Genomic DNA, 25,778 nt, shown 5'->3' with positions numbered 1-25,778 from the left:
TCTAGACCTTGAACATGTGGGATGGCATTGCTGCCTGCTTGCAGGAAGTCACCATACTTTTGGAGTCTGAAGTGTTCTTTAGGACTTATTTTAGGCCAGTTATTCAATTTCTCTCTAAAAGCTCTTTGTACTAAGAAAGGATGACCATAACTTGCATTAAATTTTCCCCAAGCTTGCTTGTAGGCTTCTTCGTCTTTTCTACAGAAGTTACCTTCAAGAACTTTCTTTGCTTCCCCACCAACATATCTCTGAAGGTAGAATAACTTGTCGACTGCACTGAAGCAATGATGGTCAATGATCATTTCAAAACTTGCCTACCACTCTGTGAACTTCAGTACATCTCCTGAAAACACAGTAGGTTCCGGAACGGGAAGTCTAAGTGGGACTGTTCTCTGTGGTAATGCTGGGACAATGGTTGTAACATTCTCCTGAGAATTGCCATGGCATCTAGGAATAGAATCATCTGGTTCTATTTTCTCACTTAGTTCTGAATTAGGCGAGTTACTTTCTTCTTCTTTTCCGGTAGAGATAGAGGGTAAATCCACACACCTTTTTCCTAACACTGGACTAGGCCTCTCTTTGTCTTTCTGAGCAGGGATGGAAGGATAATGACTCATTTCCTCACTAAGTGCTAGAAATTTTCTTCAATTTTCCTGGGAGTATGTAGGAAAGCAGGAGTCTGCTTTGCTTCTTCACTTAGTACAGATTTGAACCTATGACTACTCTGATTTATATCCTCTTCATGTACTCTTAGTCTGGCTTCTATGATCTTAACTTATCTTTACCTTTCCAGACTTTTCAATTCAGTTTTCATTTGATGGCATAGTACATCCTTTTCAGCCTTCAGTTGGCGCTGCGCCTCCATGGCAGCTTCCATATTAATTTCTGCTCTCTTGACAGCAAGTTGTTCAGCTAATTCCTTTCTTTTGGCTGAAGTATTTGAGGACTCTGATATATGGATGGGACTTCTGCTAGCGAAGGAAGTCAAACTTAAGATTGTGATTCCCCCTAAGGACCTAGCATAGTCTCTCATAAAAAGCTCATTGATTCCACTTCTTGCGTTAACTTCATCATAGTTTTCTGCAGATGATAGTTTTCTTATGAGCTTTGCCAAATTTTTTGGCTTGGATACGCTGCTTGCAATGTGCTGACTTGTGATTCTTTGTGCTGACTTGCAATGCGCTGGTTTGGATAGTGGCAAGGAAACTAGCTGGCTGCAGTATGTGGTGTCTCCGTGGATAGCGGTGCTGGCACTCTAGCTCTGGGCTTTGGCCTCCCACCATGCGTCTCTTTTAGTTTAACCAGACTGTCTATTATTATGTTATTCCTCTAGTGTCGTTCTATGGAAACAGTAGGTTTTAAGAGCACACCAAATGCTTGAAATAACTTCTTCATTAACTTTTCTTCATATATAACACGTGTTGAAAAGATATCACAAAATGGTGGTATGCATAAGATGGTGGTTCAACTGTTCAATCTTGTCATTCAACATAAAATGTTGAATATATTTCTTTCTTGAGTATCTGTACTCTCACTTTAAGTTATTTATTCTCCCTTTGAGAGGTATATCTGAGGTCTAACTAATAGTTCTACTTGCTGAATTTGGTCGCAATTTGCAGTATGCAGTTAGCTTGCAATTTGTATGGAATTTGTAGTTTGCAACTGGTGGAACTGTCAGTAGACACATATATAACTAGTTCAGCATACAGTTCTAATCACTTGTCACCTTGACAGGTCTTAGAAGGCTTGAAAGATTATCTACGCATTAGTGATCTGACGGCCTCTTATGGTTTAACTTTGTCTGTGTGTTGCTGGTATGTCCACACCTCCTGTTCAGGTGTGGATCATGTGACCTTTACCTCCCCCTATTTAGTCTGACTTTTCCCATCACTCCTTGCTTGGGATAGCTTAATTTGGTCTTGGAAGAGCTGGAGTGTGGTTCGTGTTGAAGTCCTGTCCTTCATCATCTGAAGTTAAATGTTCCGCTTGTCATGTTTTGTATCCCCCCCCCCTCCCTGGCTGTTTACTAGGCCTCAGTGAGACGCTAGTTCCTTCACCAGGGAAGGAACGGGTGGTCTCTGCCCTGTGTGAGACAGTGACAGGTCTCACTCAGGTTAGAGGCAAGGAAGGGGTGGATAGTTCGGTCCACACCCCTGTTCCACCACAGGTGAGAGAAGCTGGAGGTAATCAGCCTAGCACAAAGCACCTCCCAGAGTGTCAGAAAGGGGGGAGTGTGGTACCTGTGGACAGAGGCCTGGAGGCTCTGTCTGTGTGGTTTCAGCTGGGCAAGGCTGAGGGACCACAAAGCTGGGCGATAGCCTGGAGTTGGGGGACGCAGCGACGCCTGGGAGGGTCGCAGGGCCATAGTCAGGCAGACTACTGAGCCCCAATCCCCCACAAGAAATACTGAAGTGGAGACAGTGGGCGTACTGTGCTCTGTACAGCCAGGAGGCTGTGGGACATTGGCTGACAAAGCCGCACGAGTTCACAGGGTGTGAACTGGGACCTAGGTGAGTCAGGAAACTTTATGTTTAGTTAGAGCCTGGACGGGCGAGTGTTTATTATTTTGTCATTTTATTTTTGCTGGTGTTGAACAATAAATACACTGTTTGGACCTGAAACTTGGTGTCCTTAAGGCGTATCTGTGAGAATGACCCCCAGAGAAGAGCTAACCCCCCACACCTGTCATTATATTTAGGGCATCTGAGGGTCACCAGGGTTTTCTAGGTTCCCGTGTATGGGTATCTCTACCATTGAGAGGTGCCCATACGGATAGGAGTTAGTGCCAGGAGCAGGATTTTATAGGTGGTGACCCTTTTCCTTCTGTAGCGGTGAGGCCTAGTGTCTTTCCCCTTTCTTCTTGATTGTCTTTTGGTGTTCTCCCCTACTACATCTGTGACATTATCCCAAGCCGATACCGCCATTTTTTGTTCTGATCTGTGCAGCTATGGATACTATGTCTGCACTGGTCGAACAGATGCAGAATCTGACTTTGGAGGTAGCAGACCTCCGTGCAACTGTCTTGCAGATTCAGAGTCCACAGGTTGCTCGTTCCGGTGGTGGGTCCCAGGCCTGTCCTGAACCAAAGGTGGCTCTCCCGGACAGGTTTTCCAGGGGTAGTGACAATGTTATCCGGTTCAGGGAGTCATGTAAATTATACTTTAAGCTGCATCCATACTCTTCTGGAGATGAGTGTCAACGTGTGGGTATGATTATTTCATTGCTTAAAGAGGACACCCAATCTTGAATTCTTCAGAGCCTTAGATCGGATCTCTCAGGCCGAGACCCAAGTTACGAAGTTTGCGGCAGGGAGAACGTTCCACGGAGACCTATTGCTCTGAATTTAGGAGATGGGTTACCAATACTGAGTGGAACGTTCCTGCTCTCCATAGCCAATTCTGTCAGGGTCTCTCTGAGAGACTGCAGGACGCGTTGAAAATCATGTGTCATTGGAGGCAGCTATGTTCCTTGCTGTATGTCTAGATAGACGCCTGAGGGAGAGATCTAGGAGTCCTCACCTTCAGGACGTACTGTTCAATAAGGAAACTGCTTCCTTTGACACTTATGGTAGAGAGACACTGGTAGTTGCGCCTTGTGATGAGCCTATGCAGTTAGGAGGAGCTACTCCTGGCAAAAGCTTGGGGAATGTGAAAGGAGTCTGCTTTTATTGTGGCAAGAAGGGGCATTTTGTGAATATTTGTCCATATTTGCAGCATTAAGGTGTAAACAAAAAGAAAAAATACTTTTAATCCTCAAATTACTATTGGTGGTGTGGTTGGGGAGCAAGAAAACTTACTTTTGTCTTTTACTGGTAGTACCCGTTTTCTCCTGTCTGCCGAGGTGGAGCTAGAGTCCAAAACTGTGAAAATCAAAGCATTTATCGACAGTGGGGCAGGAGTTAACTTGATTGATGGAGAGTTTGTACACATTCATGGGTTGACTACTAATGCATTAGAGAAAAGTATTTCTGTCTTTGCAATTGACTCAGCACCTCTCACCCAAACATGCCTGTCGCAGGTATTGAATGACATTCATTTAAGAGTGGGTGATTTGCATCAGGAATCTATCTCCTGTTATGTATTGGAGGGTCTGTCTGCTCCATTGGTGTTGGGCTTACCATGGTTAAGCAAACATAACCCTAACATTGACTGGCAACCGAGACAGATTCTCGATTGGAGCGATTTTTGCATGGACAACTGTCTTAATGCATCATTCAGTATGGTGACCACTAAAACTGTACCCTCGTCCATTTCAGAATTTTCTGATGTTTTCTCTTAGAGTGGTAATCAGGAGTTGCCGCCGCACTGGGAGTATGTGACTGTCCCGTCAATCTTATTCCCGGAGCTAAATTGCCCATATCTTGGTTGTATAATCTTTTGGAACCCAAAAGAAAGGCCATGCAAAAGTATATTACCGAGAGTTTGGCAAAGGGACATATTAGACCATCCAAGTCCCCAGTGGCTGCTGGGTTTTTCTTTGTAAAGAAAATAGATGGTACCCTGAGACCATGCCTGGACTTCTGGGAGCTCAATCGTATTGCCGTCTGTGATCCTTACCCCCTTCGTTTGATTCCGGATTTGTTTAGTCAGATTGTCGGTGCCAAGGTGTTCTCTAAGTTGGATCTGAGGGGGTATATAATCTGGTAAGGATCAAGGAGAGGGATGAGTGGAAGACCGCATTTAATACCCCTGAGGGTCATTTTGAAAATCTGGTCATGCCCTTTGAGTTAACCAATACTCCTGCGTTTTTTTAACACTTTGTCAATGACATCTTTCATCATCTGGTGGGGAGGTTTGTTGTTGTATACCTGTCACGGCCTTTGGTGTCCGCTGTGACACTTGGCCACGCTTGCTGTTGCTTGCGGCAACGTGTTGCTGTATCTGCATGCGGGGGCAGTGTCAAGGCCTTTGTGGTGTGTGCCGTGACATGGTTGCCTTGCATGTTGTTGCCTCCGGCAATGTGTATTTGTTATGGTGTTTTCCCTGCTTTGGTGTGCACGGGGTTAAGGTTTGTTTGGTAGTTGTGACCTCAGGCCTCCTTATATGTTGGCATGGTGGAGCCTGAGGTCAGTTTGTATTTTGTTGTCAGCTTGGTGTGGAGCTCTGCTCCTGGGCTGTTGTGATTATGTCTGTGTGAGCCACCGTTATTTGTTATATTGTTTTCCTTTGCTTTCCCTCCTGCTTGCTTCTGTTTACCCTTCCCCACCTGTGGTGTATGTTGTGGGCCTTGTTTGCTGGTGTGTGTGCTCCTAATGGGGGTTGCTTTCCTGGAGGGGTTTAAGCAAACAGCTAGACTGTGAGTTTCCGGTCCATCTCGTCGGCGACAGGCCGCTCTGCTGTGTCCTGACTGTGTACAGCCCTATGACCTGACACTGCACGCAGTCAGATGAGTGTGGCTGCAGGAGAGACCGCTGGAGCTGGAGAGTAGCAGAGCAGTAGAGGCCGCTCTGCTGTGTCCTGTGTACAGCCCTATGACCTGACACTGCACACAGTCAGATGAGCGTGACTGCAGGAGAGACCGCTGGAGCTAGAGAGTAGCTGAGCAGGAGAGGCCGCTCTGCTGTGTCCTGACTGTGTACAGCCCTATGACCTGACACTGCACGCAGTCAGATGAGCGTGACTACAGGAGAGACCGCTGGAGCTGCAGAGTAGCGGCGGGGCAGGAGATTTCGTCAAAATGGAAGGAGATATGGCAGAAGCCATTGTTGAAGATTCTAAGTCCTTCATGAAAAGAAAAGAAAAGAAACAAAGACTTATCAGAGCCGAAGAGAGGGTGGGGCAGATGAAGATGGTTTTGTCATGGTGCAAAGTCAGACAGATGTAAATTATGTGTCCAGTGATGTTAATAGCAATGTTCAGATGGTTATGATGGAGCAGCTTGATTCTACTATACTTCAGATGAAAACTGAAGTCATGGAAGGCGTAGTTCCTCAAGAAGTTGATTCTTCAGTGGATGACACACAGATTATAACATTGCAAATCGTTAATATGGAGGAACAGCCAATAAATTTAGGAGAACTCCAGCTTGTTCAGGTCCCAGTAGCTGTTCCTGTTGCAGCTACTTCTGTGGGCGAGCTTCATTTGGTTTTTGGAAGAGCTGGAGTGTGGTTCATAGTGAAGTCCTGTTTGTCCATCATCCATCAGCCTCAGAAGCTAAGTGTTCCGCTTGTTGTGTTTTGTATTCCCCCCCACCTTTGTTGTTCACTAGGCCTCAGCGAGACGCTGGTTCCTTCACCAGGAAAGGAGCGGGTTGTCTCTGCCCGGTCATTACTATTAGGGCAACTGAGGGCCACCAGGGTTTTCTAGGTTCCTGTGTATGGGCATATCTACCATCGAGAGGTGCCCATACGGATAGGAGTTAGGGCCAGGAGCAGGGTTTTATAGGTGGTGACCCTTTTCCTTCCCTAGCAGTGAGGCCTAGTGTCTTTTCCCTTCCTTCTTGTTGTCCTTTGGTGTTCTCCCCTACAACATCTGTGACAATACCTTGATGACATACTAATTTATTCGACTAATATGGAGACCCATCAGGATCATGTGAGACAGGTGTTACAGATCCTAAGAGAGAATAAGTTGTATGCTAAGATGGAAAAGTTTGTATTTGCTGTACAGGAAGTGCAATTTGTGGGTTACCTGTTCTCATCCTCAGGTTTTTGTATGGATCCCGAGAAGGTCCGTGCCATGTTGGACTGTGATCGACCCGAAAATCTGAAAGCGCTTATGCGGTTTTTGGGGTTTACCAACTACTACCGTAAATTTATCTTGAACTATTCATCGGTGGTTAAACCTTTAACAGACATTACTAGGAAGGGTGTGGATATTTCTGTCTGGTCTGATGCTGCATTACAGGGCTTTTCTGCTTTGAAAGAATGTTTTGCTTCGGCCCCTATTCTGATGCAACCGGATGTGATTCAGCCATTTATTGTTGAAGTTGACGCGTCCGAGGTAGGGGTAGGAGCAATCTTGTCGCAAGGTCCTTCACCTAGTAAATGGAGCCCATGTGCATTTTTCTAAAAAAAAACCTCTCTACTGCTGAAAGGAATTATGATGTGGGGAATAGGGAACTGCTGGCCATTAAGTTGGCATTCGAGGAATGGCGGCATTGGTTGGAAGGAGCAATTCACCCTATTACGCTAATTACGGATCACAAGAATCTGGCCTACCTGGAGTCGGCTAAGCGACGGAACCCAAGGCAGGCCAGATGGTCATTGTTTTTCACCAGATTTAACTTTGTCACTTACCGCCAATGGGGTTAAGAAAGTCAAGGCGGACGCTTTGTCGCGTAGCTTTCCTGGGGGGGGGGGGGGTGAGTCTAATGACCCTAGTCCCATTTTATCTGAAGGGGTAGTCATATCCGCTCTTTATCCTGATCTTGAGGCCAGGGTGTTGGAGGCACAGGAGGATGCTCCGGACTCTTGTCCTCCGGGGAAGTTGTTTTTTCCCTCCGAATTGCGTCACAAGGTGTTTGAGGAACATCACTGTACGGTGCTTGCTGGGCACCCTGGGAGCAGATCGACTGTCGATCTCATCTCTTGCAGATTTTGGTGGCCGGGATTGCGTAAGTGTGTTGAGGACTATGTGTCAGCCTGTGGTACCTGTGCACGTGCTAAGGTGACACATACTCGGCCTTCCGGATCTCTGCTTCCATTGCCCATTCCGTCCAGACCTTGGACCCATTTGTCCATGGATTTTATCAGGGATTTACCGAATTCTTTGGGAAAAACTGTGATTCTGGTGGTTGTAGATCGTTTTAGTAAAATGGCACACTTTATTGCATTACCTAGTCTACCCAATGCTAAAACTCTTGCACAGGTGTTTGTCGACAACATCGTGAAACTACATGGCATTCCCTCTTATGTGGTGTCCGATAGAGGGACTCAGTTTGTTTCCAGATTCTGGAAAGTGTTCTGTACTTGTCTGGGTGTACAATTGTCCTTCTCTTCGGCTTTTCATCCTCAGTTGAACGGCCAGACGGAGTGCACTAATCAGAATCTGGAGACTTACTTGAGATGTTTTGTTTCAGAGAATCAGGAAGAGTGGTCTTTATTTTTGTCGTTAGCTGAGTTTGCTATAAATAACCGTAGACAGGAATCCACTGATAAGTCGCTGTTTTTTGGAGCATATGGGTTCCATGCACAGTTTGGTACATTTTCTGGTGCTCAAAATTCCGGCATTCCTGAGGAGGAACGATTTTCCTCTTCTTTGTCTTCTATTTGGCGGAAAATCCAAAATAACCTGAAAAAGATGGGCAACAGGTATAAGCGTGCGGCTGACAGGAGACGTATGAGTGGTGCGGACCTAAGAGTGGGTGATTCTGTGTGGTTGTCTACAAGAAACAATAAACTTAAGGTACCTTCTTGGAAGTTGGGCCCAAGATTTATTGGTCCATATAAGATCACTGCCATTGTTAACCCTGTAGTCTCCATAACGTATTTCATAAATCGTTGCTAAAGAAATGTATCGAATCTGTTGAGCCATCCTCCTTGCCTCCCGCTCCGGTCATGGTGGATGGCAATTTAGAATTTCAGATCAGCAGGATTGTGAACTCCCGAGTTCTACGGAGATCCCGCCAGTATCTCGTTCATTGGAGAGGGTACAGACCAGAGGAGAGGATGTGGGTTCCAGCGACCAATGTTAATGCTAGTCATCTGGTGAGAGCATCCTGATAAGGTTGGTCCTGGGTGCCCGGAGGTCACCCGTAGAAGGGGGGGTACTGTCAAATTTGTGACAGGTCTCAGAAGGTCTGAAAGATTGTCTACGCATTAGTGATCTGACAGACTCTTTTGATTTCACTTTGTCTGTGTGTTGCTGGTATGTCCATACCTCCTGTACAGGTGTGGATCATGTGACCTTCACCCTGCCCTATTTAGTCTGACTTTTCCCATCACTCCTTGCTTGGGATAGCTTAATTTGGTCTTGGAAGAGCTGGAGTATAGTTCGTGTTGAAGTCCTGATCATCCTTCATCATCTGAAGTGTTCCGCTTGTCGTGTTTTGTATCCCCCCCTCCGGTTGTTTACTAGGCCTCAGTGAGACGCTAGTTCCTTCACCAGGGAAGGAACGGGTGGTCTCTTCCCTGTCATTATCTTTAGGGCATTTGAGGGTCACCAGGGTTTTCTAGATTCCTGTGTATGGGTATCTCTACCATAGAGAGGTGCCTATACGGATAGGAGTTAGGGCCAGGAGCAGGGTTTTATAGGTGGTGACCCTTTTCCTTCCCTAGCAGTGAGGCCTAGTGTCTTTACTCTTCCTTCTTGATTGTATTTTGGTGTTTTCCCCTACTACATCCGTGACATCAGTATATTAACAGTAGGAACATTACATAACTGTTTTAAATACCTATTTTGGCCTCTCTGCTTCCATAAAACACAGCTCTTCGTGGAGTGAATGTCTGTTCAGCTCCTCTCCTCTGGTGTAATGATTCTAGCAGCTCCTGTGTCAGTAAACACACAAATAACTGGTTCAGTATACAGTTCTAATCACTATATTAACAGTAGCAACATTATATAACTGTTTTAAATACCTTTTTTGACCTGTCTGCTTCCATAAAACACAGCTCTTAGTGGAGTCGATGTCTGTTCAGCTCTCTCCTCTAGTGTAATAATTCTAGCAGCTCCTGCTAGGAGGGATTTCCCACACAGGCTGTGATTGGTCAAGACTGCTGCTGTGTGTGAGGCTGGCTGTGATTGGTCAAGACTCCTGCCCAGCAATAACAGTTTAACTCTATGCTTTCTGTTGTTTCTGCCATTGAGCTTACCTTACATTAAATAATGAATCTTAAAGGCATATTATCTTTTCTGCTTCTGTGAACACAATATATAACTATTATATGACATCCAAAACATGAAGTCATAGTAAAAAACTCTGCTTTTGTCTCTAACACATAAACATAGGAACTGCATTAAGGTTATTGGCAGGTCTATCTATATAAACATATAAGCTATATTAGCAACCTAGGACAGGTCTTAGCTGGCCAGCTACATTTTGTGCTTCACCAGGTATGGTTGAAGATACACTAGTCCCATAGATTTACAATGTGTCACACAGACAAGCTTATTCTTATCAGTGGTAGCCCCTTTCTCTATTATTACCCCTGTGCTGTCCCATGCTCAGTTAGAGGTAGGTGGAGCATCAGTAAAAATGATTTTAGGGATTTAGGTCACAAGCTTATGTCAAGGATCTCAAACGCAGTGTTTTCCAAAATACTACCTGTACCATGAGCCACACAAGAAAGGCAGCAGAACTGGTGTAGGAAGGAGGGGTTTGGGTTCCTGGAGAACTGGGCCAACTTCTGTGTCGGCTACAGGCTCTATTGTAGGAATGGGCTGCACCTCAATGGGGAAGGTCAGTTGTTTTGGGGGAGAAGATGTGGAGGGAGGGTAATTACATTATGGGAGGGGAAGATAGAGACCAGGGCAAGGTAATAGAAGTATGGGAGGAATGGAAGGAGGGAGTAGAACAGTTTAGAAGGAAAGGTGTAGGGTAAAAAATATACATAAACCTGTCACCACTAGACATCTGAGAAGCTCTGACAGATGTTCTTCAGAACCTCCTGCTTGAGGTTCCTTTTGTTTTGCTTTCATTTTCTCATCTCGTTAGCCTCTCTCAGCTGTCATGTAGTTGCACTGATTGAATCCCTTTAAATCCGTTCCCATACTGCATCACTTTGCGGTTTATACAACTTCCTGGAGTGTGCTGATGCTAGAAGCTGTTACTACTGCATCCACAAGATAAGTCTGTTTTCTTTATTTCTGTTTGCCTGTGGGCTTGATCCTAGGTGACCCTGATTAAGTGTAGGGAGCCGGTGGTCGTGTCCCCTCACTATTATAGGGTGTTCAGGTGCATAGAGTCGAGGAACGAGGATATGCAATTTTCTACCATTGAGATTTTGCATAGGCTGAGCAGTAAGGGAGAGAGCTAGGGCTCTTACAGGGCTTACCCTCCTGTTCCTTAGTTTTGGATCAAGTCAGTCGGATCTTCATTTGTGTCTTCTAGTTTTCTGTAACACCATCCGTGACATTATAAACCGCCAAAACCATCTCAAGCATGGATCCGGTTTCACTTTTGACTGAACACATGAAGGGTCTTTCATTGGAGGTAGCAGATCTCCATAAAACTGTTTCTCAGTTTCAGGTGACCGGTTCAGCTTGCGTTCATGGAGTTTGTTCTGAGCCTAAGATCTCGCTCCCGGATACGTTCTCTGGGGGTAGTGAGAATTTTGTTCGTTTTAGAGAGGCTTGCAAACTCCATTTTCGCCTACTTCCCCATTCCTCTGGTGATGAGGAGCAGAGGCTGGGGATCATCATCTCGCTGCTCAGGGAGAACGCTCAGCCCTGGGCCTTTTCGCTGCCGGTGGGGGCACGGCCCCTCTGTTCAGTGGATGAATTTTTTTTTGCCTTGGGTCAGATATACGATGATCCGTAACGTATTGCTCTGGCTGAGTCTAGACTATGTCTATTATGCCAGGGTAAACAGTCCGCAGAGATATACTGTTCAGAATTTCGGAGATGGGCAGCGGATACTGGTTGGAATGATGCTGCACTCCGAAGTCAATTTTGCCATGGTCTTTCAGAGGGATTGAAAGATGCATTTGCCTTTCATGAGAGACCTACCTCCTTGGACTCTGCCATGTCTCGGGCCGTTCGTATTGACAGGCGTCTTAGAGAGAGAGGAGAGATCACTCCTTCCTGTCATACTCAGTCCAAGGACAGTGCGGCGGTCTCATTCAGTGCACAGGGGTCTCAGTCGCTCTCAATCCCCTCTGAGCAGGATCCCATGCAGCTGGGTTTGCTTGCCTCTGACAATAGAGGATTCAGCTCTCATAGGTAGGTTTGTTTCTGTTGTGGAGGTATAAATCATTTGGCAAATGTTTGTCCCTCTAGGAGATTCAGGCAGTTTTTTGAGAGTATTAAAGAAACAAAAAGAAAAAAATCCTCTAAAAACATTCCATCTGTTACTATTGGCAAGGTTGATGCGGAAATTGAAGCTTTTCCATTTGCTTGTAGTTCCTGTTTTGTCCTACCTGCCAGGGTGGCGCTAGAGAGCAAGAACATTTTTTGTGAGATTTTTGTAGATAGTGGAGCAGCTGTCAATCTCATTGATAATCAATTTGCTATAACTCATGGTTTCCAGGTGTGCACTTTGGGAAAGGATATACCTGTTTTTGCTATTGATTCCGTTCCACTTTCTCAGAAATCGTTAAAGGGCATAGTTCACAATATCCGTTTAATTGTGAGTGATACTCATGTTGAGGATGTCATGTTTCGTCCTAAGCGGGTTGCCTACTCCTCTAGTGTTGGAGCTACCCTGGCTCACTAAACAAAACCCCACCATTGATTGGCAAGCGAGGAAAATAAATGGTTGGAGTGACTTTTGCAGAGAGAATTGCCTCACGACATTTGTTTCTGAGGTTTCTACTAAGACTGTACCATCTTTTCTCTCAGAATTTTCCGATGTGTTTTCTGAGAGTGGTGTTCAGGACTTGCCCCCTCACAGGGAGTATGATTGCCCTATTAATCTCACCCCAGGCGCCAAGCTGCCTAAATCTCGTTTATACAATCTCTCCCAACCTGAAAGGGTCGCTATGCGTGCTTATATCTCTGAGAGTCTGAGAAAGGGACACATACGACCCTCGAAGTCACCTGTCGCCGCTGTTTTTTTCTTTGTTAAGAAAAAAGATGGTTCTGTAAGACCATGTCTGGATTTCAGGGAGCTGAACAGTATCACAATTCGTGACCCTTATCCGCTTCCTCTGATCCCAGACCTGTTTAACCAGATTGTTGGGGCTAAAGTTTTTTCCGAGTTGGATCTAAGAGGGGCATACAACCTAGTCAGGGTCAGAGGAGGAGACGAATGGAAGACGGCCTTCAATACCCCTGAGGGCCATTTTGAGAATTTGGTTATGCCTTTTGGTTTGATGAATGCTCCAGCCGTCTTTCAGCATTTTGTAAACAGCATTTTTCATCATTTAACGGGGAAATTGTACGCTAAACTGGAAAAATGTGTGTTTGCGGTTCCAGAAATTCAATTTCTGGGGTTTCTTCTCTCCGCTTCTGGTTTTCGCATGGACCCCGAGAAGGTTCGCGCTGTGCTTGAGTGGGAGCTTCCTGAGAATCAGAAGGCGCTGATGCGTTTTTTGGGTTTTGCCAATTATTACAGGAAGTTTATTTTGAATTATTCCTCTGTTGTTAAACCACTCACTGATATGAATAGAAAGGGGGTAGATTTTTCCTCCTGGTCGGTAGAGGCGCGTAAGGCCTTTTCTAGTATCAAGGAGAGTTTTGCTTCTGCTCCCATCTTGGTACAACCTGATATCTCTCTGCCCTTTATAGTTGAGGTGGACGCTTCTAAAGTGGGTATGGGTGCGGTCTTGTCTCAGGGTCCCTCTCCTGCCAAATGGCGACCGTGTGCCTTTTTCTCGAAGAAATTCTCCTCCACAGAGAGAAATTATGATGCGGGAGATAGGGAGTTGTTGGCCATCAAGTTAGCTTTTGAGGAATGGCGCCATTGGCTAGAGGGTTTACTGACCATAAGAATCTGGCCTACTTGGAGTTAGCCAAGCGTCTGAACCCAAGACAGGCCAGATGGTCTTTGTTCTTTTCAAGGCTTAATTTTGTTGTCACGTTCCGCCCTGGGGTTAAGAATGTAAAGGCGGATGCCCTGTCACGTTGTTTTCCGGGAGGTGGGAATTTTAAAGACCCGGGTCCCATTTCAGCTGAAGGTGTGGTGGTCTCTGCTCTTTCTCCTGAATTGGAGGCAGAGGTTCAGGTAGCCCAGTCAGAGGCTCCTGATCTTTGTCCTCCTGGGAGGTTGTTTGTGCCTCTCGCTTTAAGACACAAGATTTTTAAGGAGCACCACGATACTGTCCTTGCTGGGCACCCGGGGGCAAGAGCCACAGTGGATCTCATCGCTCGGAGATTCTGGTGGCCGGCGCTTCGTAAGTCGGTTGAGGGTTTTGTGGCAGCCTGCGAGACCTGCGCTCGTGCCAAAGTCCCTCATTCACAGCCATCAGGTCCTCTTCTTCTGTTACCCATTCCTTCCCGTACTTGGACACATCTGTCCATGGACTTCATTACGGACCTGCCTCGTTCCTCGGGGAAGACTGTGATTCTGGTGGTGGTGGACCGTTTTAGCAAAATGGTGCATTTCATTCCTTTTCCTGGCTTGCCCAATGCTAAGACGCTGGCGCAAGCATTTATTGATCACATTGTCAAATTGCATGGTATTCCTTTAGACATAGTCTCTGATAGGGGCATGCAGTTTGTTTCCAGATTCTGGAAGGATTTTTGTTCTCGCTTGGGGGTTCGGTTGTCATTCTCTTCTGCTTTCCACCCACAGTCGAATGGCCAGACAGAGCGCGTCAATCAGAATCTGGAGACATATCTGAGCTGTTTTGTGGCAGAGAATCAGGAGGATTGGTGTTCTTTTTTGTCCCTTGCTGAGTTTGCTTTAAATAACCGTTGTCAGGAGTCCTCTGATAAGTCACCATTTTCTGGTGCATATGGGTTTCATCTGCAGTTTGGGACATTCTCTGGAGAGGTGTCTTCTGGTTTACCTGATGAGGACAGATTCTCCTCGTCTTTGTCATCTATTTGGCAAAAGATTCAGGATAATCTAAAGAGCATGAGTGAGAGATATAAGCGTGTGGCGGATAAGAGACGTGTGCCTGGTCCGGACCTGAATGTTGGTGATCTGGTGTGGTTGTCTACTGAGAATATCAAATTAAAGGTTCCCTCCTGGAAGTTGGGTCCTAAGTTTATTGGGCCTTAGAAAATCTTGTCCGTCATCAATCCTGTTGCCTACCGTCTTGATCTTCCTCAGACTTGGAAGATCCATCTCCGCCGCCCAGCGCCCCCCACCCTCTCCTCTCTTCTCAGCTGAGGACTTTGCCAAATATTTCAAACAAAAGATAGTCCACATCAGAGAAAGCTTTACTACACAGTCCCCACAGACCCTCTACACAACTGCTCGGTCCTCTCCCCCCAAAACCCGCTTCTCCACCATTACAGAAGAAAAACTCTCCACTCTACTCTCCAGATCACATCTCACCACCTGTGCACTTGACCCGATCCCATCCCACCTCATCCCTAACCTCACCGCAGTGTTTATCCCAGCCCTAACTCATCTCTTCAATCTATCACTAAACTCTGGTGTCTTCCCCTCTGCTTTTAAACATGCTACCATTACACCCATCCTCAAAAAGCCTTCACTTGACCCATCTTCCTTGTCCAGTTATCGCCCCATATCACTTCTTCCGTATGCCTCAAAGCTACTTGAACAACATGTCCATTCAGAACTGTCCTCCCACCTCTCCTCCCTCTCCCTCTTTGAGCGCCTACAATCTGGCTTCTGAACCCACCACTCGACCGAGACATCTCCCGCATCCGTGCTTTCCTTAACTTTGAATCTGCGAAAATGCTCGTACATGCCCTCATTATCTCCCGCCTAGACTACTGCAACATTCTCCTCTATGGCCTTCCATCTAGCACCCCTCCAATCTATCCTCAACTCTGCTGCCCGACTAATCCACCTCTCACCTTATTACTCCTCTGCCTCTCCCCTCTGCTAATCCCTTCACTGGCTCCCCATTGCCCAACGAATCCACTTCAAACTACTAACAAACACATACAAGGCCGTCCATAACCTGTCCCCTCCCTACATCTCTGAGCTACTTTCCCGATACATCCTCACACGCACTCTCCGATCCTCACAAGACCTCCTTCTCTCCTCTCCTCTTATCGCCTCTTCCCACAATCGACTCCAAGATTTCTCCCGTCCATCCCCCATACTCTGGAACTCGCTACCCCAACATATCAGACTCTCACCTACAGTGGAATCCTTCAAAAGAAACCTGAAAACACACCTCTTCAGACAAGCCTACAACCAGTGACCCTGCTGCCTCTATTCCGCCATGACCAACTTAACCCGCACCTACTGTGTCCTTCTCCCATACCATGTAGATTGTAAGCCCTCACGGGCAGGCCCCTCTCTCCTTCTGTACCAGTTTGTAACTCATCTTGTTTATGATTAGTGCAATTGTCTGTGTTATGTATGTGCACTGCTTATCATATGTACAGCGCTATGGAATGAATGGCGCTTTAATAAATAATAATAATAATAATCCATAATGTTTTTCATAAGTCCTTATTAAAACCTTATGTCCAACGCATTGTACCCTCGTCTTTGCCTCCTCCTCCGATTGTGGTTGATGGTAATCTTGAATTTCAGGTCTCTAGGATTGTGGATTCTCGTGTTGTCCGCGGTTCTCTCCAGTACCTTGTTCATTGGGAGGGTTATGGTCCTGAGGAGAGGATGTGGGTCCCAGTGACGGACATTAAGGCCACTCGTCTCATCAGGGCTTTCCATAGGTCCCATCCTGAGAAGGTGGTCTCTGAGTGTCCGGAGTCCACTCGTAGAAGGAGGGGTACTGTCACCACCAGACATCTGAGAAGCTCTGACAGATGTTCTTCAGAACCTCCTGCTTGAGGTTCCTTTTGTTTTCTCATCTCGTTAGCCTCTCTCAGCTGTCATATAGTTGCACTAATTGCATCCCTTTAAATCCCTTCCCATACTGCATCACTTTGCGGTTTATACAACTTCCTGGAGTGTGCTGATGCTAGAAGCTGTTACTACTGCATCCACAAGATAAGTCTGTTTTCTTTATTTCTGTTTGCCTGTGGGCTTGATCCTAGGTGACCCTGACTCCCTCCGTATTAAGTGTAGGGTGCCGGTGGTCGTGTCCCCTCACTATTATAGGGTGTTCAGGTGCATACAGTCGAGGAACGAGGATATGCAATTTTTTACCATTGAGATTTTTGCATAGGCTGAGCAGTAAGGGAGAGAGCTAGGGCTCTTACAGGGCTTACCATCCTGTTCCTTAGTTTTGGATCAAGTCAGTCGGATCTTCATTTGTGTCTTCTAGTTTTCTGTAACACCGTCCGTAACAAAACCTCTTAATTGTATGTATACTAATGCCAGAAGCCTGACTAATAAAACTAGGCAACTAGAATTAGTGATGTGTGAGGAGGACTATGAAATAATGGGAGGGGGGGGGGGGGGCGTCTGCCTGTATGTAAAGTCCTGTCTAAAACCCAGAGTCTGAGAAGATATAATTGAGGAACATGAACATGTGGAGTCACTGTGGGTAGAAATACATGGAGGAAAAAAAAAAAACACAATAATAAAATACTAATAGGAGTTTATTATAAACCACCTAATATACAAGAGTCCACAGAAAATCTACTACTAAACTAAATAGACAAGGCGGCAAATCTTACTGAGGTCATTATTATGGGGGACTTCAACTACCCAGATATAGACTGGGAAACTGAAACCTAAACATCTCAAAGGATACAGGTTCTTTGCAATAACCAAAGACAATTACCTTTCCCAACTGGTTTAGGACCGGACTAGAGGGACGGACATACTGGACTTAGTATTAACTAATAAACCTGACAGAACAACAGACGTGCAGGTTGGAAGACACCTGGGAAATAGTGACCATAAAATAATAACCTTCCAATTATCATTCAAAAGAGTGTTTCTTCAGGGAGGAACAAAAATACCAAACTTTAAAAAAGCAAAATGTAGTCAACTAATAGAGGCCATAGGCCTAACTGACTGGGACAAAGTCCTCAAAAATAAAAATAAAGCCACAAAATAGATTTTAGGATGCTTTTAAAAATATCCTAATTGTGAAAGGTACATACCTTATGGGAATAAAAGGTTAATGAACAAGAAAAAAACAAATGTGGATCAATAGAAATGTAAAGAAAGCAATAAATGACAAAAAGAAAGCATTTAAATCACTAAAACAGGAGGGTAGCGCGGAAGGATTAAAAAACTACAAAGGAAAAAATATATATTTGTAAAAGTCAAATAAAAGCAGCCAAACTAGAGACAGAAAGATTCATTGCCAAAGAGAATAAAAGTAACCCAATTTTTTTATTTTATTATATAAATGGTAAAATGTATAAATCTGAAGGTGTCGGCCCTCTACAAAGTAATGAGGGGGAGTTGCAGACAGCGAGGAGGAAAAGCAAAGCTATTAAATATATTCTTCTCCACTGTATTCACTGAAAAAAATAAACTGTCAGATAAAATGCAGACTGTAAAAGTAAATTCCCCATAAAAAGTGCCCTGTCTGACCTAGGAAGAAGTACAGCGGAGTCTTAAAAAGACTAAAATAGACATATTGCTGGGACCAGATGGCATACACCACCGTATCCTAAGAGAATTAGGTAATGTCATAGCCAGACCCTTATTTCTGATATTTAAGGACTCTATACTGACAGGGGGTGTTCCACAGGATTGACACAAAGCAAATGTGGTGCCAATATTTAAAAAGGGTACAAAAACAGAGCCCAGAAACTATAGGCCGGTAAGTTTAACATCTGTCGTGGGTAAAATGTTTGAAGGTTATTCTAAGAGATGCTATCTTGGAGTACCTCAATCAAAATAAGCAAATAACGCCATATCAGCATGGCTTCATGAGGGATCGGTCATGTCAAACGAATCTAATCATGTCGTCAATGGATGTCGTATATCTGGACTTTTCCAAAGCATTTTACACTGTACCACATAAAAGGTTGGTATATAAAATGAGAATGCTCGGACTGGGAGAAAATGTCTGCATGTGGGTAAGTAACAGGCTCAGTTATAGAAAAGAGAGGGTGGTTATTAATGGTACACACTCAGATTGGGTCACTGTCACTAGTGGGGTACCACAGGGGACAGTATTAGGCCCTATTCTCTTCAATATATTTATTAATGATCTTGTAGAAGGCTTGCACAGTAAAATAAAAAAAAATTGTAGATGACACTAAACTGTGTACAGTAATTAAAATGGAAGAGGACAGTATACTGCTACAGAGGGATCTGGGTAGATTGGAGGCTTGGGCAGAGAAGTGGCAGATGAGGTTTAACACTGACAAATGTAAGGTTATGCACATGGAAAAGAATAATAAAGTCACCAGTACATACTAAATGGTAAAACACTGGGAAAGGCCTCATGCACACGACCGTTGTGTGCATCCGCGGCCGTTGTTCCGTTTTCTTTTTTTTTTTCGCGGACCCATTGACTTTCAATGAGTCCGTGGAAAAAAAAAAATATATAAAAAAAAAATATATAAAAAAAAAAAATTGTATTTAACACATTGGTGGCCAGTGCGGCCGGCCCCCCCCTCCCCCCCCCCCCTGTAGTACTGTAGATTCATTGGAGGCCAGTGCCCCCCCCTCCTAATTAAAATCTCCCCCCCTATCATTGGTGGCAGCGGAGAGTTCCGATCGGAGTCCCAATTTAATCAGCTGGGGGTCCGATCGGTAACCATGGCAACCAGGACACTACTGCAGTCCTGGTTGCCATGGTTACTTAGCAATTTTTAAAAGCATTATACTTACCTGCGAGCTGCGATGTCTGTGACCGGCCGGCGCTCCTCCTACTGGTAAGTGACAGGTCTGTGCTATAAGCAATGCGCCGCACAGACCTTTCACTTACCAGTAGGAGGAGTGCCCGGCCGGTCACAGACATCGCAGCTCGCAGGTAAGTAAAATGCTTCTAAAAATTGCTAAGTAACCATGGCAACCAGGACTGCAGTAGCGTCCTGGTTGCCATGCTTACCGATCAAAGCCCCAGCGATTAAACTGGGACTCCGATCGGTACTCTCCACTGCCACCAATGATAGGGGGGAGATTTTAATTAGGAGGGAGGGGGGGCCCACTCGCCACCAATGAATCTACAGTACTACAGGGGAGGGGGGGCCGGCTGCACTGGCCACCAATGTGTTAACTACAGGGGAGGGAGGGGGGGCCGCACTGGCCACCAATGAGTTAAATACAGGGGGGGAGGGGGCAGTCATGTACACAGTTCTTTTAGTATATTCTAACTTGAAGCGTCCCCATCACCATGGGAACGCCTCTGTGTTAGAATATACTGTTGGATCTGAGTTTCACGATCTAACTCAAATCCGATGGCATATTCTAACATAGAGGCGTTCCCATGGTGATGGGGACGCTTCAAGTTAAAATATACCATCGGATTGGAGAAAACTCCGTTCCGATGGTATAAAAGGGTTTCCTGACTTTACATTGAAAGTCAATGGGGGACGGATCCGTTTGCAATTGCACCATATTGTGTCAACGTCAAACGGATCAAACCCCATTGACTTGCATTGTAATTCAGGACGGATCTGTTTGGCTCCGCAAGGCCTGACGGACCACAAAACTTTTTTTTCATGTCCGTGGATCCTCCAAAAATCAAGACCCACGGACGAAAAAAAGGTCACAGATAACGGACCCCGTTTTTGCGGACCTTAAAAAAATACAGTCGTGTGCATGAGGCCTATCACTGACATGGAAAAGGACCTAGGAATTTTAGTGAACAGCAAACTAAGCTGTAGAAACCAGTGTCAGGCAGCTGCTGCCAAGGGCAATTAGATAATGGGTTGCATCAAAAGGGGCATAGATGCCCATGATTGGAACATAGTCCTGCCACTTTACAAGTCACTAATTAGACCACACATGGAGTACTGTGTACAGTTCTGGGCTCCTGTGAAGGCAGGCAGACATAGCAAAGCTGAAGAGGGTTCAGAGGAGGGCAACTAAAGTAATAACTGAAATGGGTGGACTACAGTACCCTGAAAGGTTATCAAAATTATGGTTATTCACTTTAGAAAAAAAAGATGACTGAGGGCAGATCTAATAACTATGTATAAGTATATCAGGGGTCAGTACAAAGATCACTCCCATCATCTATTTATCACCAGAACTGTGACTAGGAGACATCCACTGTGTCTGGAGGAAAGAAGGTTTGTACACAAACATAGAAGAGGATTCTTTACGGTAAGAGCAGTGAGACTATGGAGCTCTCTGCCTGAGGAGGTGGTGATGGTGAGTACAATAAATGAATTCATAAGGGGCCTGGATGTATTTCTGGAGTTTAATAATATTACAGGCTATAGCTACTAGAGAGGGGTCATTGATCCAGGGAGTTATTCTGATTGCCTGATTGGAGCCGGGAACAAATTTCCCCCCCCCTAAAGTGGGGAAAATTGGCTTCTACCTCACATGTTTTATTTTTTTTTGCCTTTCTCTGGATCAACTTGCAGGATAACAGGCCGAACTGGATGGACAGATGTCTTTTTTCAGCCTTATAAACTATGTTACATCCTATCAGTCATTCCACTTGACTGCAAATAACTGTCCATTTACAAGTGTGAATGACGCCCCTTTTTCCACATGTCTGGACACCAGCTGTTGTGGGAATCCAGCTCTATTTTTTGGACTTTCACATATAGGCCCCTGTATTTTAAATTTTACAGGAATGGAGGGTCCCCATACCGATCACAGGCAGGGTGGTACCTTTGGGAGACTATTTTATAAAAAAAAATTCTCTCACCAAACATTTGTGTTTAGAGGAGATATACACAATATTTTTGACGGACAACCGGTTCACGGACCCATTCAAGTCAATGGATCTGTGAAAAAACACGGATGAACACAAGATTGGCATCCGTGGCCGTAGGCTACTTTCACACAGACGGATCCGCAGATCCGTCTGCATAAAAGCAACAACTTAGTTTCACTTTTAACTGGATCTGTCCTTTGATTACCAATATTCATTCAATAAGTGAGACTATGTTTGTTTGGTCACAGCGGTCCCAATCATCGCTCCATACCCTCAGCTACCTCTGGTAACTGAAAGCAAGGTGCTATTTTTTCTCCCTATTAGGCCAAATGCACACGGTCGTTGTTCACGGCCGTGAGCGGTCCGTGGAACCGTGGCCTGGATTCCTGCTAAGAGCAGGAGCGCACGGCGTCATGGGTTGCTAGGACGCCATACACTCCCTGCTGCCGCCGCAATACAGTAACACACTGGTATGATCTATACCAGTGTATCACTGTACTGTGGCGGCAGCAGGGAGCGCACGGCGTCATAGCAACCAATGACGCCGTGCGCTCCTGCTCTCAGGAGGAATCCATGCCGCGGTTCCACGGTCCGCTCATGGCCATTAACAACGGCCGTGTGCATTCGGCCTAAAACAGATTATCTGAAAGAATATAACCAGTTAGTGACCACCATAAAAATACATAAGGGAGGTCACTAATGGGCTAAGCATAAATATGGCCTCTCTTATATGTGTTTTTTTTTTTTATGTTCAACAAGGTGTGATTTACGGTTAAAACATTTCCCACATTCTGAACATGAAAATGGCTTCTCTCCTGTGTGAATTCCCTCATGTATAACACATTCTGATTTACTCTTAAAACATTTCCCACATTCTGAACATGAAAATGGCTTCTCTCCTGTGTGAATTCTCTGATGTATAACAAAAGCTGATTTTTGGTTAAAACATTTCCCACATTCTGAACATGAAAATGGCTTCTCTCCTGTGTGAATTCTCTGATGTATAACAAGATCCAATTTACGATCAAAACATTTCCCACATTCTGAACATGAAAATGGCTTCTCTCCTGTGTGATTTCTCTGATGTATAACACATTCTGATTTACTCTTAAAACATTTCCCACATTCTAAACATGAAAATGGCTTCTCCCCTGTGTGAATTCTCTGATGTGTATCAAGAGCAAATTTACTGTTAAAACATTTCCCACATTCTGAACATGAAAATGGCTTCTTCCCTGTGTGAATTCTCTGATGTATAACAAGAGCTGATTTCTGGTTAAAACATTTTCCACATTCTGAACATGAAAATGGCTTCTCCCCTGTGTGAATTTTCTCATGTTTATCAAGAGTTGATTTACGGTTAAAAGATTTCCCACATTCTGAACATAAAAATGGATTCTCCCCTGTGTGAATTCTCAGATGTATAACAAATTCTGATTTCTGGTTAAAACATTTTCCACATTCTGAACATGAAAATGGCTTCTCTCCTGTGTGAATTCTCTCATGTATAACAAATTCTGATTTCTGGTTAAAACATTTTCCACATTCTGAACATGAAAATGGCTTCTCTCCTGTGTGAATTCTCTCATGTATAACAAGAGCTGATTTCTGGTTAAAACATTTTCCACATTCTGAACATGAAAATGGCTTCTCTCCTGTGTGATTTCTCTGATGTAAAACAGATTCTGATTTACTCTTAAAACATTTCCCACATTCTGAACATGAAAATGGCTTCTCCCCTGTGTGAATTCTCTGATGTAAAACAAATTCTGATTTACTCTTAAAACATTTCCCACATTCTGAACATGAAAATGGCTTCTCTCCTGTGTGAATTCTCTCATGTATAACAAGAGCTGATTTCTGGTTAAAACATTTTCCACATTCTGAACATGAAAATGGCTTCTCTCCTGTGTGATTTCTCTGATGTAAAACAAATTCTGATTTACTCTTAAAACATTTCCCACATTCTGAACATGAAAATGGCTTCTCCCCTGTGTGAATTCTCTGATGTAAAACAAATTCTGATTTACTCTTAAAACATTTCCCACATTCTGAACATGAAAATGGCTTCTCTCCTGTGTGAATTCTCTGATGTATAAGAAGACATGAATTACGGTAAAAACATTTCCCACATTCTGAACATGAATATGGCTTCTCCCCTGTGTGCATTCTCTCATGTGTAACAATCTGAGATTTAAATCTAAAACATTTACCACATTCTGAGCATGAAAATGGATTCTCCCCTGTGTGAATACTCTGATGTATAACCAATTCTGATTTACTCTTAAAACATTTCCCGCATTCTGAACATGAAAACGGCTTCTCTCCTGTGTGAATTCTCTGATGTATAAGAAGAGATGAATTACGGCGAAAACGTTTCCCACATTCTGAACATGAATATGGCTTCTCCCCTGTGTGAATTCTCTCATGTGTAACAATCTGATATTTAAATGTAAAACATTTTCCACATTCTGAACATGAAAATGGATTCTCTTTTACGTAAGCTGTTTGATGTTTAGCACCTCCTCTGTGACTTTTATTCTGTCTAACAGTATGTGATGAATCAGAAGATCGGACCTGTTTAAAAGAATCAAGTGATGCATTGTTGCTGTGATTGGATGAGGGTTGTATATTGGCATGCTCTTCAAATGTATCTCGTGTGATACCACAATCATCTACTTCAAAATCTGAAGATACCAGATGTTTCTCTAAGTTCCTGGTACAGTCATCTGCCAAGAATAAAACACAGTTTATGATTGATAAAAAACATTAAAATTGCATTGAAGTTTTAGAACTTTTCAAATAAATAAAAAATCCACAGAAATTACAAGGCATGGCACAAAATTCAAGTATCAAATCGACTAAAACAGTGGTGGCCAAACAGACCACAATCTAATAGTAGACCAAGGGTCATAAGTAGAAAACGCTGGCTCCCACTTTCAAGCAACTTCCCTGCAACCCCCACCCAATCAGTCATTTAAAAGATATATAAATAAAACATTTCCTAACACTGAACAAGAGGCAACGAATCACCTCTTAGTGCCCCACACAATAGTTATCTCCCATCAGTGTCCCTTTGACAGTGGAATTCCCCTTTAGTGCCCTCTTCACAGTACTGATGCTCCCTAAGTGCCCCCACACAGTAGTTATGCCCCCTTTGCGTGCCCCCTTCAGTAGTGCTGTTCCTTAGTGTGCCCTTTACATCAGTGAAGCTCCTATACTGTGAATAAAGGTAAAGTAATACCGAGCACATCATGCTCTTCCCTGCAGCAGACAAATATCTGGTGTTCAGTGGTGGTGAGACTTTTTTGTATGACCTCTTAAGGCTACATTCACACATGAAAAAAAGGCCATAAAAAACGGACACTAAGTTTTTCAAGGACATTTTTCCCTTTCTTGGTCGTCTGGACGTTTTGCATTTATTTTTAACGGCCATTATTTGAGGATGATTTAGATGATTTTTATTTGCTTTTTTTTTTTATTTAATTACCAATCCCTGCAGCAAACAGAATGTCCCCCACAGTGGCCCCAGTTAGTAATAATGTTCCCCAGGGTGGCCCCCATCAGTAATAATTAATAATGTGCAGAGTTTTATTTTTATGGGGGGGGGGGAAATTACTCCTCTCATCCACTTGCACGTGTAGAGAAAAGTCGCTCTTCATTTGGTGCTAAAAGACCTACACTCTCAGTGGGTTGATGTCACCATGCGCTCCTAAGCAATAATGCTGGGAGAGCATGGTGATGTCATCACGTTGGTAGCACAGGTCCTTCAGCACCAAGAGAGACTGCCTTGTGTGTGCAAGCGGATATTTTAACCCCTAAATGGCCATTTTCCACTAGTGTACCCATTTTAAACGGCCATTACATGGATGCACTCCTGTTTAAATGACTATTAAAAATAGTCCCATTTTTCACAACCACTATTCACTCCCCATGTGACCATGTGAATAGCGCCATTGAGTTCAATTTATAAAAAAAAACTGCTGTGTGCCATTTTTCACTATTGTGTGAATGCAGCCTTAGGCTACTTTCACACTAGCGTTCGGGTGTCCGCCTGGCCGTGCGGAGGCGTGCGGATCCGTCCAGACTTACAATGTAAGTCAATGGGGACGGATCAGTTTGAAGATGACACACTATGGCTCAATCTTCAAACGGATCCGTCCCCCATTGACTTTCAATGTAAAGTCTGGACGGATCCGTCTGAGGCTATTTTTACACTTAGAAATAATTTAACAATATAATGCAGAAGGATCCGTTCTGAACGGAGCCACCGTCTGCATTATATGAGCGGATCCGTCTCAGGCAGATCCGCTCTGAACGCAAGTGTGAAAGTAGCCTTATCCTGCAGCCTTTCCTGATTACCCAAACTATATATAGCACC

At 44.3% G+C, this 25,778-nt stretch overlaps 1 protein-coding gene across 1 annotated transcript in view; it reads right to left on the bottom strand.

Annotated features, from left to right (window-relative positions):
* LOC122940391 overlaps positions 1–25,778 on the bottom strand; it is a 1,778,572-nt gene that overhangs the window by 1,649,372 nt on the left and 103,422 nt on the right. Inside the window, exon 3 of the mRNA XM_044297042.1 lies at positions 22,261–23,896. Coding sequence (XP_044152977.1) covers positions 22,261–23,896 — 1,636 coding nt within the window. The remainder of the gene's footprint in view (positions 1–22,260; positions 23,897–25,778) is intronic.

Source organism: Bufo gargarizans, chromosome 6, assembly GCF_014858855.1.
Source record: "Bufo gargarizans isolate SCDJY-AF-19 chromosome 6, ASM1485885v1, whole genome shotgun sequence".
Taxonomy (NCBI): Eukaryota; Metazoa; Chordata; class Amphibia; order Anura; family Bufonidae; genus Bufo; species Bufo gargarizans.
Note: the sequence above shows the minus strand (reverse complement) of the source record. Positions and strands in the feature narration are given on the sequence as shown.